The 14,714-nt window shown below is 54.9% G+C and overlaps 2 protein-coding genes across 2 annotated transcripts in view; both read left to right on the top strand.

Annotated features, from left to right (window-relative positions):
* Nucleotides 1-5,468: 5,468 nt before the first annotated feature.
* Nucleotides 5,469-8,145, top strand: SFTPC (surfactant protein C). Its single transcript, XM_079927508.1, has 6 exons — nucleotides 5,469-5,571; nucleotides 6,294-6,449; nucleotides 6,792-6,914; nucleotides 7,143-7,253; nucleotides 7,604-7,751; nucleotides 7,939-8,145. Exons 1-5 carry the CDS (start codon nucleotides 5,530-5,532, stop codon nucleotides 7,739-7,741), a joined length of 570 nt encoding a protein of 189 aa, XP_079783634.1. The 5' UTR covers nucleotides 5,469-5,529; the 3' UTR covers nucleotides 7,742-7,751; nucleotides 7,939-8,145.
* A 291-nt stretch (nucleotides 8,146-8,436) lies between these two features.
* Nucleotides 8,437-14,714, top strand: part of BMP1 (bone morphogenetic protein 1) — a 40,692-nt gene continuing 34,414 nt past the window's right edge. Inside the window, exon 1 of the mRNA XM_079927459.1 lies at nucleotides 8,437-9,170. Coding sequence (XP_079783585.1) covers nucleotides 9,017-9,170 — 154 coding nt within the window. The 5' untranslated portion in view covers nucleotides 8,437-9,016. The remainder of the gene's footprint in view (nucleotides 9,171-14,714) is intronic.

Below are 14,714 nucleotides of genomic sequence, written 5' to 3'. Positions count from 1 at the left end.
ACGGCCTTGGACATTTCCAGTCCAGCCCTTTGTTTAACAAACGAGGAAACTGAAGCCCGTATCAAGAGGAAAGCAGCCCAGCTTCATAGCACATCTACTACGTGTTGTGTACTCTACTTACTTAAGTGCCTCAACCTTCTGAGGTCTTTGATATTAATCCCCTTCTACAGATAAGAAAAGTGAGGCCCGTAGTACCCGAAGAAGAAAGTGACAGAGCAGGGATTTAAATCCACCTGCCCAGCTCCAAAGTCCACAGCCGTTCTTCTACACCAGGGGTTTTCAAAGTCTGGTCCAGGGAACCCAGAGGCCCTTGAGAACCTTCCAGGGAGTCTTTGAGGTCCAAACAGTTTTCCTAACAATGTTAAGACATTATTTGCCCTTTTCACTTTCATGCTCTTATAGAAGTACCCTGGAATTTTCCAGAGGTATCTTCTATTCAACTGAATTAACAAAATTAAAGAAATTTCCAAAAATGTAAAACAATGACAGTCTGCTCCCTAATATTTTTGCTTTGTAAAATAGTTAATCTCATAAAAATTTTTATGTTATGTATGTTATAACATAGAATGGGTTTATTATTGCTATTTTAATTAATTCATATTTTAAAATTTCTCAGTAAACATCAATGTGGTAAATATCAATAGGTATAACCCACATAAACAAAAGCACTTTGGGGTCCTCGCTACTTTTGTAAGAGTGTTAAGGGGTCCTGCAGCCAAAAAGTTTGAGAACTGCTGCTCTCTACTACGTTATTTCCCAGGGGTGTGGAGGGGGTGTTTGATTGTCCCAAGAGCTCACAGGTACAGTCAGTTGGCTGGGCTGCCAGTCCAGCGCTCTTTCCATTAGTCCAGGAAACTGAGATCGCTAGGTATAAGATGCTTCCCCAGCTGTCCCCAGCCTCTGCTAGCAGGGGATTCTCTGGTCTGAGCTTAAGTCCATGTTCTCCCAGCCAGGGATGCCCCTGCCCTTGGGTGCTCACTTGCTACTGCCCATCCAGCTGCCCGTGTTGCCCTCTCCATGCCAGCTTGTGGGAGGACAAGCAGTGGGGGTGGGGAGAGTGGCTGGGGCAGCTGGGCAACCATCCCCCCCACCCCCGTCCCTGGCACGGCTCTGCCCAGCACACAAAGGGCAGAGTGAATCTTGTTCATTCCCTGCTGCTGAGGGGCTGGAAGGAGGAAAAGGGGAGGCACAAACAGGAGTGGCTGCCATGGGGTTCTCCATCACCCACATTCTCAGAGAGGTTTAACTCAGAGACAGACAGAAAGGGGGACTCTGGGTCCTATTCTTTCCTCTCTGTTTTTTTAAAGATTTATTTATTTTTATTTTTGGCTGCGTTGGGTCTTAGTTGCGGCACACGGGATCGTCGTTGAGGCATGCGGGATCTTTCGTTGTGGCACGCGGGCTTCTCTCTAGTTGTGGCGTGCAGGTTTTCTCTTCTCTAGTGTGGCACACAGGCTCCAGGGCTCGTGGGCTCTGTAGTTGTGGTGTGCCGGTTCCAGAGCGCGTGGGCTCTGTAGCTTGCGGCACATGGGCTCTCTAGTTGAGGCGCACGAGCTCAGTAGTGTGGCACAGGCTTAGTTGCCCCGTGGCATGTGGGATCTTAGTTCCCTGACCAGGGATCGAACCCGCGTTCCCTGCATTGAAAGGCGGATTCTTTACCACTGGACCACCAGGGAAGTCCCTGGTCCTATCCTTTTTTTCTTTTTCTTTTTCTTTTTTTTAAAGAATACTCTCCAGCCCTAAAGCTCCACAAATTTTGCTTCCAATGTCTGACCATTTAAAAAAATTATTTATTTATTTGGCTGTGTCAGGTCTCAGTTGCGGCATGTGGGATCTTCGTTGTGGCATTCGGAATCTTTTGTTGGGAAGGAATCTTTCCTTGTGATGCGCGGGCTCTTCGGTGCAGCGCAAGGGCTTCTCTCTAGTTATGGCATGAGGGCTCCAGAGTGCATGGGCTCAGTAGTTGCAGCACGCAGGCCTGGCATGTGGGATCTTAGTTCCCCAACCAGGGATCGAACCTGTGCCCCCTGCATTGGAAGGTGGATTCTTAACCACTGCACCACCAGGGAAGTCTCCGTCTGGGTCCTATTCTTAGCTACTGAGAAGAGGTGCCCTGGCGGTGAAGTAGATGATGATAGTCGTGAAGATTGGACTTTCACATCATGATGTCATTGGAGCCTCACAACAGCTTGGAGAGGGGGACAGGACAGGCTGTATTAGACCCATTTCGCAGATGAACACACTAAAGCCAAGAAAAGCAGAATGACTTATTCAAAGTCCCAGAGCTGAGCTGGCCAGTGAAGCACTGAGGACATACTGAAGGCATAAACTACTGACCCCTCACCAGGAGCCCCCCCCACGTTTGGTGACAGTCTTATTATCATTGAATAGAGTTACATGTTGGCTGCCTGCATGCTCCTTGCCCTGAGGGAAGCCTCAGGAAAGCATGGTCTCAGGGCTGGTCCCAGGGCCGGCAGGCTTTCTGGGAAGAAAGACAACCAAAAAAACCCATGTAGCTGTTGGGGACAGCAGTGCCTGCTAAGTGGCAGATGAAAGTGCATCAGGAAGGCTGGGCGATCTTGGAGGAGGGAGGGGGCGCCATAGGCTGGGGTGGTGAGCACAGATGAGGCGTCATTGGTTCTTGCCTGGCCTTTTAGGGTCGGTGGTATTCAGAGAAGTAAAGAGGCGTTGAAGGTGCGTTTTCCAGGAAGGAGAAATGGCCTAAGTAAAGGCCAAAAATGTAAAAGCCTGCAGCAGAGGGCTGGTGTGGGGGACGAGGTGACAGCCATGCATGCCCAGCGGAAGGTTCTGCCCCCATTCCTGAGAAGGAAGACAGGAAACCTCTACCAGGTCAGTGCCAGCATCTGAACTTCCCTTATGAAACTTGAGATCACCCTTCCTTCCCCAACCTCCAAATAGGCAAAAACAAGTTAAAAAAGAAAGAAGAAAGAAAAAAACAAAGTTGTAAGAACCACAGTCTAAGGGCAGCCTGCAGGGGAGACTGAGGACCCAAGAGAGCAGTGGCTTCTTTCCAAGGAAGAGATCCCTTTCCCAGCAGCCAGGGATGATGGCAAGCCCTAAGCACAGCACCTGCTCAGAACAAGCCCCACAGCTGGACTATGCGCCCCCTGCCCCAGATGCCCACAGGGACCCCCGAGATGCTTGCCATTCTCCTTGGTTCTCCCGCTGGCCCGCTGCCCACCTGGCTCAGGTCCAGTATTCGTGAGTCAGCCAATCAGTCCCAGTGTTGCCAGGACAACCAGGGGCGGGAGTGGGGGCCCTGGGGCGGGCAGGGGTGGGCCCTGCAGGCAGGCTGTCTCCTGCATCTGGCACCTGCACGCAGCTGAAGCTGCGCACAGTTGAGAGGAGGATGCTTCTTCCCCCTTTCTCCCCGGAGCCCCCTCCCCCTCTTTCACTCCTCCTAGGACACTTGCTGCTAGAGGCTTAGGCAAATATTTAAAGTGGCAGCTGGGGGGTGAGTAGGGTGGGGGAAACAAACACTTCTGTCCCTCTCTCCTTCTCTGAGCTTCTCGGGGCTCTCAGCTCAGATGCCATGCCATTGTGCAACCTGGCGGCTGAAGGCGCTCCAGCTGGAGAGGGGGTCCTTGTGGGGACACGGGATCCTGCAAGGGCTGGAGAGTTGGGGGCGAGCTCATGACTGAAGGGCAGGGCCAAGGTGCGAGGGGGCCCCAGCAAGGGACAGGAATTGGGGTGAAGTGTTGGAGTTCAAGTACAAGGAGGACAGGGGGTGAGGCCAAGAGAGGAGTGAGGTATGGGGCTCTGACTTAACACTCGCGTGAAAGTTTAGAGGTGGAGGCGCTGTAGGGACCACCTGGCCCAGCAAGTGGAGGGAGCCCAAGAGAAAGGATGCAGCCATTAGTCAATGTGGTTTAGTACAACAAAACAACAGAGATGGCTTTGGGCAAAGAGGCAGGAAAGAGGTAGAGAGGAGAAGAAGATCCAGAAAGTGGTTCATATCTGGGTGAGTAACATTCTCAGGGCAAATATAGGATCAGAGGATATAGAAAGAAGAGTGTCGAGAGGGTAGGGTGCGAGGCAACACCAAGCAGGTGGGCTGATTCAGGGACGAGGAGATGGGGACCCCATCAGTCACCACCCTCAGCCCTGTGCAAGGCTGTCTGGGACTAAGTGTCAGGCATGGAACTGCTATCATAAGCCTCCAGCTTGATCTCTGAAAATGGTTTGCTATTCACTTGATACAGAAAACCCCACAGAATCATGCAAATCCAGAAGTTCAAATCTTTGTGTTCATTTTAGGAACATCTGTGAAACTGCTCAGGCTATCGAGGGTATGCATATCCAAAAAGCCACCAAGTATTTGAATGATGTCACTTTGCAGAAGCAATGTGCGCTGTTCCCTTGTTACAATTGTGGAGCTGGTAGGTGTGCTCAGGCCAAACACACCTTTTTACAATTTGGGGGCTGGACGTAGGGTCGGTGGTTCAAAAAGAGTGCGGAATTTTGCTGCACGTGCTTAAAAATGCAGAGTGAACTGAAGGGTTTAGATGTGGATTCTCTGGTCATCAAGCACATGCAGGTGGACAAGCCCCCACGATGTAGCACAGGACTTCACAGAGCTCACGGTCGGATTAATCCCTATAGAACACCCCCCGCCACGTGGAGATGATCCTCCCTAAAAAAAAGAGCAGATTGTTCCTAAACCCGAAGAGGAGGTTGCACAGAAGAGAAAGTTGTCCCAGAAGAAACTGAAGAAACAAAAACATATGGTCTGGAAATAAATTCAGCATAAAATAAATGCAAATAAAAGTAAAAGCAGGTTAGGAAAAAAAAAAAAAGCCTTCAGCTTACGAACAAGCCTATGCCAAAGAAAGAAAAACTGTGTGTTAGTAAGCATTTATAACCAGGGGGGACAGTGTTCAGAATCCGGGCAAGAATGACTGGGGGCCCGTCTGAGGTTAGGTACGAAATGTGTGGGAGGAGGTGAGGCAGATACTTGAAGTGAAAATCTGATGCTCTCAGAGAACTTATGAACCATTTATGAACGCCCACACTGATGCCAAAGCACCCCGTGCCTTTAGTACTGTCCCTGCGGGTCCACAGGGGCTCCCCTTCCTGGAGCCCAGCCCTATGCTTAGGGGAAATTCTGTTGGGAAATGTGGTGGACCCATTGGGTCAGACCCTTGGTTGCCTAAGAGGTTCAGCCTGGCAGAAGATCAGGAAAAGCCAAAGGACTGCAGGGGCAGGCGCCAGCAAGACACCCACGCTGAGAGGTGTACATCGCCCAAGGGCAGGTTGGCTCACCTTACCTAGCTTTGCTCTTGCTGGGGCCAAGAGGACTCATGCGCCAGCGCCAAGGGCCCTTAGGCACTCTTGCAGCTAGCTTATCGGGCCCTCAGCTCTGGAGGACCAGGAACAAACAGGCTTCAAAGCTGAGGGCTTGGCTGGCAGACAGGGGCTGGGTCTTTCACCTCTGTCCCCTCTCTCTCCTGGCACATATAAGACCCTAGTCACACTTGGAGATGAGGAGGGGAAGGTGTCTACTGCAAGATGGATGTGGGCAGCAAAGAGGTCCTGATGGAGAGCCCGCCGGTGAGTTTGATCGTGTGTGTGTGCATGTATGCGGGAGTGTATCTGTGTGTAGTGGGCCCTACCTCCTCCAACCTCTGGGCCTGTTTCCTCATCCAGATTCATTCACTCAACTAACTTAGGACTGTGCTAAATCAAGATAAGGACACCAAACACTAAGACAGAGACCCTTGGAGAGATAGACTCGTCAGCCACTAACTCCCATATGAGGGGCCGTGAGTCACCACAGGGGTCAGTGAAAAGGGCTGTAGAAAGCACTGGGTAAGGAGCTACTACTCGGGAGATCACAGGAAGCTTCGCAGAGAAAATAACATTTGAGCTGGCTCCAGAGGAACTAGTTGGAGCTCACCAGCTTGAGAAGAAGGAAGGCATTGCAGAAAGAAGGGATAGTATGCATAAAGGCATGGATGGGGGGTGGGGGCAGGACAGAGAGGGACTGGGCATGGTTGGGATGCCAGAGGTCTGGAGGAAACAGCAGGAGATGAGACTGGTGAAACAGTCTCTCTTGGGTGTCTCCAAGCCAGACCTCACTTCTAAGCATCTATGGGAATCCAGGCCCCCTCCTCCAGGAAGCCTTCTCCGATCTCCTCAGCCCTTCTCTGCATGTCCATAGCATTGGTTGTTCAGCCTCGGGAGAGTGTGGGAAGGTGTCCTGGCTGTGCAGGGAGAAGAAAGGGCATCCTCATGACCTCACACCTGTCTCCCTCCCTGCCCCACCACGACAGGACTACTCAGCAGTCCCTGGGGACCGGTTCCGAATCCCCTGTCTTGGGAAGATCAAACGCCTTCTCATCGTGGTCGTGGTCGTGGTCCTTGTTGTCGTGGTGATTGTTGGGGCCCTGCTCATGGCTCTTTACATGAGCCAGAAACATACTGAGATGGTGAGCAGGCCTGGGATGGGGTGGGCAGTGGGTACAGGGCAGGCCAGACAAAGGCCCTGAGATGGGGTGGGCAGATAGCAGATTGCCCAAGGGGAAAGAGGGGAGGAGGCAAGTGGCACCTCAGGGAAGGACAGAGGTGGGAACAGGGTGGCAAACCTGGCCTGGGCTTTTTCACCAGGCCCCTGCCCCACGGTGGGATGACCTGTTCCCTCCAGCACCTGGTTCCACTTGGCCTCTCTGAGCTCCCAGGGAAGAAAAAATTGCATTTGAGTAAAGGGGACTGAGGGTGGGCATGATGAGTGGGGAAAGAGGAATGCCAGGCAGCACTATGCCCTCCCCTAGGTCCTAGAGATGAGCATCGCGGGGCCGGAAGCCCAGCAACGCCTGGCCCTGAGTGAGCGTGTGGGAACCACTGCCACCTTCTCCATTGGCTCCACTGGCATCGCGGTGTATGACTACCAGAGGGTGGGTGTGCCTGGACCTCTTGACCCTAGGGCTACACTGTGCTAGACCTATGCAGCTGTGGACTCGTACATGTCCACCTCTCCCCACCCCCCCAGCACTTTTGCCTGAGCCCTAGATTCCAGTCTGACTCCCTCCCGCCCCCAACCTAGAGGGAGATGGCCAAGGACCAGAGTTAGGAGTGAGCTAGGCAGCGCCTTCCCGAACCAACTCTGGGGTTCCTGTGCCCAGCTCCTGATTGCCTACAAGCCAGCCCCGGGAACCTGCTGCTACGTCATGAAGATGGCTCCGCAGAGCATCCCAAGTCTTGAGGCTCTCACTAGAAAATTCCAGAACTTCCAGGTGGGTGTGTGGGTAAGAAAGAGTGGGCTGTCTCCCTCCCAGAGCTGCTATGAGGAGCATTGAAGATGATGGTTCTTTGTCACCTGTAAAGCGCTGCTCATCGTGGACTGCCAGGTGAATGCCCTCCTGGGATTCCCCTGCACCAAACCTTTCCTACCCACTTACCATCCCCACCCCACAGCCAAGCTGCTGGCCTCAGCTGAGCCCACACACCCCCTGGGGGCTTCTGACTCCAGCACAGCCCCTTCTTTACTCAGAGAGTTTGCCTGACACACCTGAGGTCCCACAATAAGGGCCGCAGGTGAGACAGAAACTCAGTTCCCAGCCTCCAAATCAGGTGCTCTTTCCAGGCCGAGCCCTCAGTACCTACCTCCAAGCTGGGCCAGGAGGAGGGCCGTGACGCCAGCTTGGCATCCTCTGGGGACCTGGCCTTCCTGGGCAGCACCATGAGCACCCTGTGTGGCGAGGTGCCCCTCTACTACATCTAGGACCCATCAGGTGAGCAGGTGTGACCTCCAGGGCACTGGAGCAACAGTGGCCCAGGATGGTCATGTCAGCTGACCAGGCACTGGGGGAACCACGGAGGCGGGGTCACCTACAGAGCTCAGGGGAGGGAAGGTTCACAGACACCACCACCCCACGTCCCTCTCCCTCACGTAATAAACAGTGTTCCTTTGCTTCGCAGGGCCTCAGCAAGGGACAGCAAAGCTCCAGGAGCAAAGGGTCTTGTGCAGACAGGCAGGAGGCCGCTCCTGCCAGTACCACTGGGACTGGTCCTGGAGAAATGGGAGCTGTGGGGAGAGGTGGGCAGAGGAGAAGCAGCTCCCAGGACCCAAGGGGGTTCCTACACCAAAGAATAAAGCAGCCTGATTGAAAAACGAAGGGTGTACCTCGTCTATCCTCTCACATGCCTCAGTCCCGCGCTTGGTGGGGGCCAGCCAGGGGAAGGCTAGGGCCTTGGGCACGCCAAGCGGGCTTTCCCATTCTCCCCTGGTCCCAGGGTGATGAGGCGAGGGGACTGGGGAGCAATCCGCGGGCTTCAGGCGCCCTCCAGTGGCGTCTCCCGAGGGAGGGAGCGAGACGGAGACGGCGAGAGACAGGACAGAACTAGAGGCACAGGGACCGAGATGGGAGAGCGCGAGGGTCCGAGAAAGGCAGAGTGCGAGAGCCGCAGGCGGGGAAACACGGCCCAAAATCGGGGGACGGAGCGAGGCGGAGGCGGCAAGATTGACCCGACGGCGTGTTCCGCGGCCCGGGACGGGCGTCGGGCCGAACACCCCGGGGCCCGGCGCCCGGAGCCCCCTCCCCGGCCCCGCCGCCCCGCTCCCTGCGCCTCCCGAGCCCCCTCCCGGCCGGCCGGCTCTACACCCTCCCCGCCTCCGGCTGGCGCACGTCCCGGCCCGGCCGAGCACGGTCCCGGCCCCGAGGGGGGCCGAGCTCCAGGCGAAAACCCGCCCTCCAGCGAGCTCATTTCCCTAAAGAGGGGGAGAGTGAGGGAGGGAGAGAAGGAAAGAGACGGAAAGAAGGGAAGGGAGAGCGGAGAAGCCGGGCCGGAGAGGGGGCGGGAGACAGGAAGGAGGGAGGACGAGGAGAGGGAAGGGGAAGAGGTAGGGAGAGCGCGGGGGGAGAGCGGGCGGCCGGGAGCGCCCTCCCCTCGCCGCCAGTCCTCCGCTTCCCCTCTCGTCCGCTCCCGCGTCCGGGCGCGACCCGCCGCCGCCGCCGCCACCGCCGCCACCGCGTCCGCCGCCGCCGCGCCCGCCAGCATGCCCGGCGTGGCCCGCCCGCCGCTGCCGCTGCTGCTCTGGCTGCTCCTGCTCGCGCGCCCGGGCCGGCAGCTCGACTTGGCCGACTACACCTATGACCTGGGGGAGGAGGACGACGCGGAGCCCCTCAACTACAAAGACCCCTGCAAGGCGGGTAGGCGACCCCCACCCCACCGGCCGGTCCCGGGGCGCCCGGGTCGGGCGCGGGCGGGCCGGGGCTGGGAGGGAGGCGCGGGCTGCTGAGGGTTCGGGGTTGGGGGAGGACAGTCCGGTGTGGGAAGCCGGGAGCTGCCTGGTTGGCAATGCAGTGGGGAACAAAAGAAAGAGGGAGAGAGGGAGGGGGAAGTTTGGGGGACTTTTAGGGACTGAAGTTTTGCTGCTGTTGGTGGGAGCTGCCGTGGCTGTCTCTGGTCTCTCCCAGAGGATTCCTGCCTGGGTCCCAGGAGAAACCTGCTGCCAAGGAGGCTTTTCCTTCTACTGGAAACTTTTCCGGCCAAACTCCTCTGTGTGTGTGTGTGTGTGTGTGTGTGTGTGTGTGTGTGTGCACTTTTCCCTTCTCCCCCATCCCGGGCTCCAGCACACTGGTGTTTTCCAGCCTGTCTGTCTAGGCTGCCCGGGGGCTGCACGTCTGTCCCGCTGGGTTCAGGGAGGCCTGTATCTCCAAGGAGCAGGTCTCCTGAGGCCCCCACCCAGCAAGTGGAAGAAGAAAGTTTTTCAACGGATCCTCTGAGATCATGCCCACTGGGAATCCCATGTTCCCCACCAGCGGCAGCAGGTTTCTGACCTCGGAGACAGCTGTCAAAGTTAGAGAAGCCAGCCCAGGACAGGAAGTTAACTTCTGCCCGTGTGCCAGAGGACCTACTAAGGCCAAGTGGGGTGGAAAGGGGAAAAACAGAGAACTCAGATACTGTATATCAGTCCTCTGTGTCCCGCAGACACTGGAGGCTAATTAGTCCAGGTCAGGGCCCCGGAGTGTGTGTGTGTGTGTGTGTGTGTGTGTGTGTGTGTGTGTGTGTGTGTGTGTGTGTGTGTGTGTGTGTGTTCTTTGTCCATGAAGACCCCGTGTAACCCTTTCACTCCTGCTGGGCCCAGAGGGATTCCCCCTCCTCCCCGCCACACAGAGTGACCAGATGGTCATGCACTCCAGCCGTTTGCCTGATCGGATGACCCTGACAGGCTGCCTGGGACAAGAGAACACACAGGGTATAAGATATCAGAACCTTTCCTCGACTTCCTGCCTCTGACTTCAGACTGTCTCCACATAGCCAGAGCCAGGGCAGTGGCACAGTGCCTGGAGTTCTAGAAGTGCCTGTGTGGAGCATGAGGTGTTGGGGCGCAGGTTGCTCTGGTCGTGAGCCGGGGGACCCCTCTTTGGGTGATGGATCAGAGCAAACTGCAGGAATAAGAGTCCTTCCAGTGTGAGGAGGAAAAGCCAGTCCCTCAGCCCTTCCTCCTCCACCCCTGCTGGGCTGTGAGCAAACCAGACATTAGCCTCCATCTTTCTCGCTGGGCTTGGGGTGGACATGAGGCTAAGTGGACAGAGCGTGGGCTTTGGAGGCAGGCAGACCTAGCTCTCAATCCTGGACACACAACTCATTAGCTGTAGTATCTTGGGAATGGTAATTATCATCTCTGAACTTTGCTTTCCTCACCTGTAAAATGGAACTGATAATACGATTCTCTGATTCCCCGTAGAGTTGGTGGTAAGGATTATATGTGAGAACATATATTAAATGCATATGAGAGCATAACACTCAGTAAGCACTAAATAAATGTTGGTGGCCTACCCCCTGTTTTCTGTGCCTCACGCTCTGACTTCATTTTTTTCTGAGGGAATAGGCTTGGTTTTCAGGAGAAGGGAGTGTCTCCTTAACCCCATCCTGGTGTCACTTATTCATTCAACTGGTCTACATTTACTAAATGCCTAAGAGGTGCCAGGCCCTGGCCTTGATGTTGTGGGAGATACAGAGAATTATAAGTCATGGCCCCTGCCCTCAAGGAGCTTACAGTCTGAAAGGAGCACAAGACACACGTGGACATAACCAACTGCACAAACCAAGGAGGGAAAGCCCGAAAGGCTCAAGGAGCCTCTTTCCCCTCTGCAGCCCTGGTGGTGCCTCTTGCCCCTCTGCAGCCCTGGTGGTAGTGGTGGCAGAGAAACAGTGATCACAGCAAGCTGGGAAGTTTGGGGAGGTCTTTGTGGAGAAGGAGGGCTGGGCAAGGTCTTAAAGAATAGGTAGGAAGCCAATCTGACGGATTTCACTACCAGTTGGAAATTGGAGGGGTTTGAGCAGTGGGAGGCTGAGGGCTCTATCCCCAGTCTCAGATTTCATGGAAGGGTGGGGCTCGCTGAGCTGGAACTTCAAATGAGGACTCTGGAGAAAGTTCTCCAGCTCGTGGGGCTCGTGGGGAGCTGGGCCAGGCCTGGGGGTGGCCAGGAGGGCCTGACAAGGCCAAGATTCAGGGTCAGACCAGGCTTCCCTCCTGGGTGTGACTGGTGCAGCCCTGCCTCCCTCCGGCCTGACTCCTAAGACCCCACACCAACACCCTCAGGCCTCAGGTCCCCAGGCTCTTTCCTCTGTTTGTGTTAACCTCTCCTGCCTGCCTTCACCTCTTGCCCCCTCTGAGCCCTGCCCTCCAGATGCGGGAGGTGGCAGTGGCAGGCGTGTCTGGCTTTACTTCCTTTGGACGCACCTGGCTCTCCCTGCTCCCTCTACCCACTTGATGCTCTCCAGCTCTCTCCTCTTCCTCTCCTCCTCCTTGCACGTGGAGGACCAAGAATGAAAGCCCCATTGACTCCCTGGCTCCCCTGTGATGTCTCAGGAGAGCGGGGCCTCTTCATTTGAGGTCACCTCTTGTTATTACCATCAGAGTGATGGTTTACTGTTGCAGTAAGGACAAAGTTAAGACCCTTGATACCCTGGAGAGGTGCCTGGATCTTCTGGACGAGACCAGAACAACGGGCAGGAAGCCAAGCTGGCCTGTGTGTGCTCAGAGCTGGTTCCACCAAGCCCTCTCTCTCTCTCCCAGGGAGATTGCGAGTCAGCCCTGATTTCTTGTACGTTGGGATGCGGAACCATCAGGGGAATCCTTCCCTAAGATTCCCAGTTCCATTTGGCTGCCCCAGATGACTCAGGACTCTGGGAGGGACCCTAGAGGCAGGAGTTGGGACACAGCTGCTCCCATCAGCAGAGAAGCCCACAGGGATTCTCCTGGGCCAGCGAGGACCTTACTGCAGCCTCACCTGGCAGCTCAGAGGTCTGCTTTGGGGAGGTGAGTTGGGCCAGTAGCTCACCAGCCTTTGTCAGCATCCTCATCCCAGGGGCTTTGTAGCCCAGGTTTGGACTTCAGGGGGCCTCAGAGGAGTAGGTTATCAGCTCCAGAGGTTGAGAAACAATTCCTTCTCTTGCCAGACCACATTCCCCCTCCAGACATGCTGAATGAGTCACCCACCCACCTATACCCCTGCTCCATGAGTCACCTTCTCTTTTAGGTGCCCCAAGGGAGGAGGAAAAGTCTTACAATCTCCCTGGGCTCCAGATGGAGGGGGACCGATGGGACTCCCCCAGAAGAAGGAACTCTCAATAATTCTAGTTTCTCCAGGGATTTGGGGAGAAGATATTGGGGGAGGGGAGGGAGTAGAACGTGTCACTCCTCAGGCCACTAAAGCTTACCCCCTAAGGATAGCTAGGGGAATCAGCTAATCTCTCTTTCTCTCCTCTCCCCTCTCCATTTCTAAAGGTGCCCCTCTCCTTCTGGGGGTGTAGCCTGTGAAATGGGGTATGCACGTGCAGTTCTTTGTGTGTTTGAAAACACTAGGGCTTGCACAGGGAAGTAGTCAAGAGTGTGTTTTTTGTACGTTTGTGGGTGTGCCCCTGCTTTATGGGCAAGTCTGTTCAACTGTGCATGTTGGTACCCCTGAGTACATGTAAGTGCATGTGCAAATGTGCACCTGTGTGTAAATGTACACCTGTGATTAAGTACACGCAAACACTTGCAGGAGCTTAAGCATGGCCTCCCCCAGCAAGAAGCTTGCATCTGTGTAATGGGACATGCGTAGTATGCCTGGTACACATGGCTTTGGGGCTCCGTCACACCAGCCAGGCTCCTCTCCCTCCCCCTAAAAGGGGAGGAGACTGCAGTGAGGAGGCTGACCTGAAGGATGCGCTGCTTACTCTCTTCTTTCCTCTCCTGCTGGGGGGCGGGGGTGTGTGTGTGATGGGGGGGAACTGGCTATGGAGCAGCCATAAGTGCTCCTGGCTGGTTTACATGGAAAACAAAACAAAAACTTTTGATCCTGTGTTGAAAACAACTACTATCCTGACCTTGACCCTGACCCAGGGCTTCCTTCCTGGTAAGGAGGGGCATCCTGGACTCTCCAGGATCCAGATTCCCTAGCTTCCCCGGAGGGCAACCCAAATGAAGAGGGCTTTCAGGCCCAGCTCCTGGCCATCAGGCTCTCCTGCCTACCCCCATCTCTCCCCTCCCCCCTCAGTTCCCACGCATTCTTCAGTCATGACATTCCCACCACAGGGCACTGCTGACAGTGAGCTCCACGGCTAGGCTAGCCCAGAGCTTGGCCCACCTTCCGCTCACCCTGTCCTCCACACCGCCTTGGTCCCGCAGGCCAACACAGTTCTGTGGCCTCTGTACTTGGAATTTAAGGTTCTGCTTCTGAGCACCTGGGGGCTTCACTCAGCCAGGAGGCCAGTGTGGGTGAAGACTCTATGCCCTTGAAAGTAGAGCGATGAACTTGAGATTATAGGGCTACTATTGGGGCGGTATTAACAGTGGCCATTCTGTGGCTTCTTACTGTGCTCCAGGCTTCGTGCTAGATGCTTCCTTTCCATGCCTTATTTCGTGCAGTAATCCTGGGAGACAGATTCTTTTATTTGTTCCTTTTTTATATAGGAGAAAATTGAGGTTTAGAAGAATTCGTATGACCTGTCAGTGAGAAGTAGTCAAGCTGGGATTCAAAGACAGGTCTGTCTGACTCCAAAGACCTTGCTGTTTGCAGCTATGTCTGAAGATGAGTGTAAATGTCCAGCCACGTGTGTACTTGGTGATGTCTGCGGGTGTGGCTGTGTGAGCCTGGCAGTACAGCGTCTGTGCAAAGGTGCAAAGTGAGCAGAGGCGTGAGGGCATTCACGTGGGACATGAATGCCCGTATGAACACTGGCATGCAGGACCCGCCAGCACCTCCATGGGGTGTACCTACCCTCCCATATCCTTGCTAAGGCCACCCTTGCACGTCAGCTGAGAAGCACCTTGTATTGCTATCCCATCAGTTGCTGAGCCCAGGCCGCCAAGGGTGATGTTTTCAATAAGAGAATCTTTCCCGTGTGGAGGAAGAACTTCTGGGCCACCTACCAGCTGGTGACCTTGGCCAAGTCATTTCCCCACTCACATCCAAGTGTTTTGATCTCTCAAGTCAGGGAGGTGGGCTCAAATCTAGCCACTGTCTTATCTCTCCAAGAGTTTGTAATGGGACACTCCTAGGCAAGTGTGTGGGTGGAGCTTGGCTCAATGGGCATGTCCCTGGTGGGCCAGGATTAATGAATTCATTAATACGAAAGCACTTTGTCAACTGGAAAGCACCACGTAAATTTCAACAGACATTTACATAAGGTGTCACTCTTGCTACTATTACTGGCTTAATGGGCTTGGAACTTGCAGTTGGGTTTGTGTGTGTTGGAGC

This window comes from Stenella coeruleoalba (assembly GCF_951394435.1).
Source record: "Stenella coeruleoalba genome assembly, chromosome: 7".
NCBI lineage: Eukaryota > Metazoa > Chordata > Mammalia > Artiodactyla > Delphinidae > Stenella > Stenella coeruleoalba.
Note: the sequence above shows the minus strand (reverse complement) of the source record. Positions and strands in the feature narration are given on the sequence as shown.

Bases quoted from the DNA above. Each gene is read 5' to 3' on its own strand.
- SFTPC (XM_079927508.1), top strand. From the start codon at position 5,530: ATGGATGTGGGCAGCAAAGAGGTCCTGATGGAGAGCCCGCCG. The intron at 6,450-6,791 runs GTGAGCAGGCCT...GCCCTCCCCTAG, and splicing joins GCCAGAAACATACTGAGATG to GTCCTAGAGATGAGCATCGC. The intron at 6,915-7,142 runs GTGGGTGTGCCT...TCCTGTGCCCAG, and splicing joins CGGTGTATGACTACCAGAGG to CTCCTGATTGCCTACAAGCC.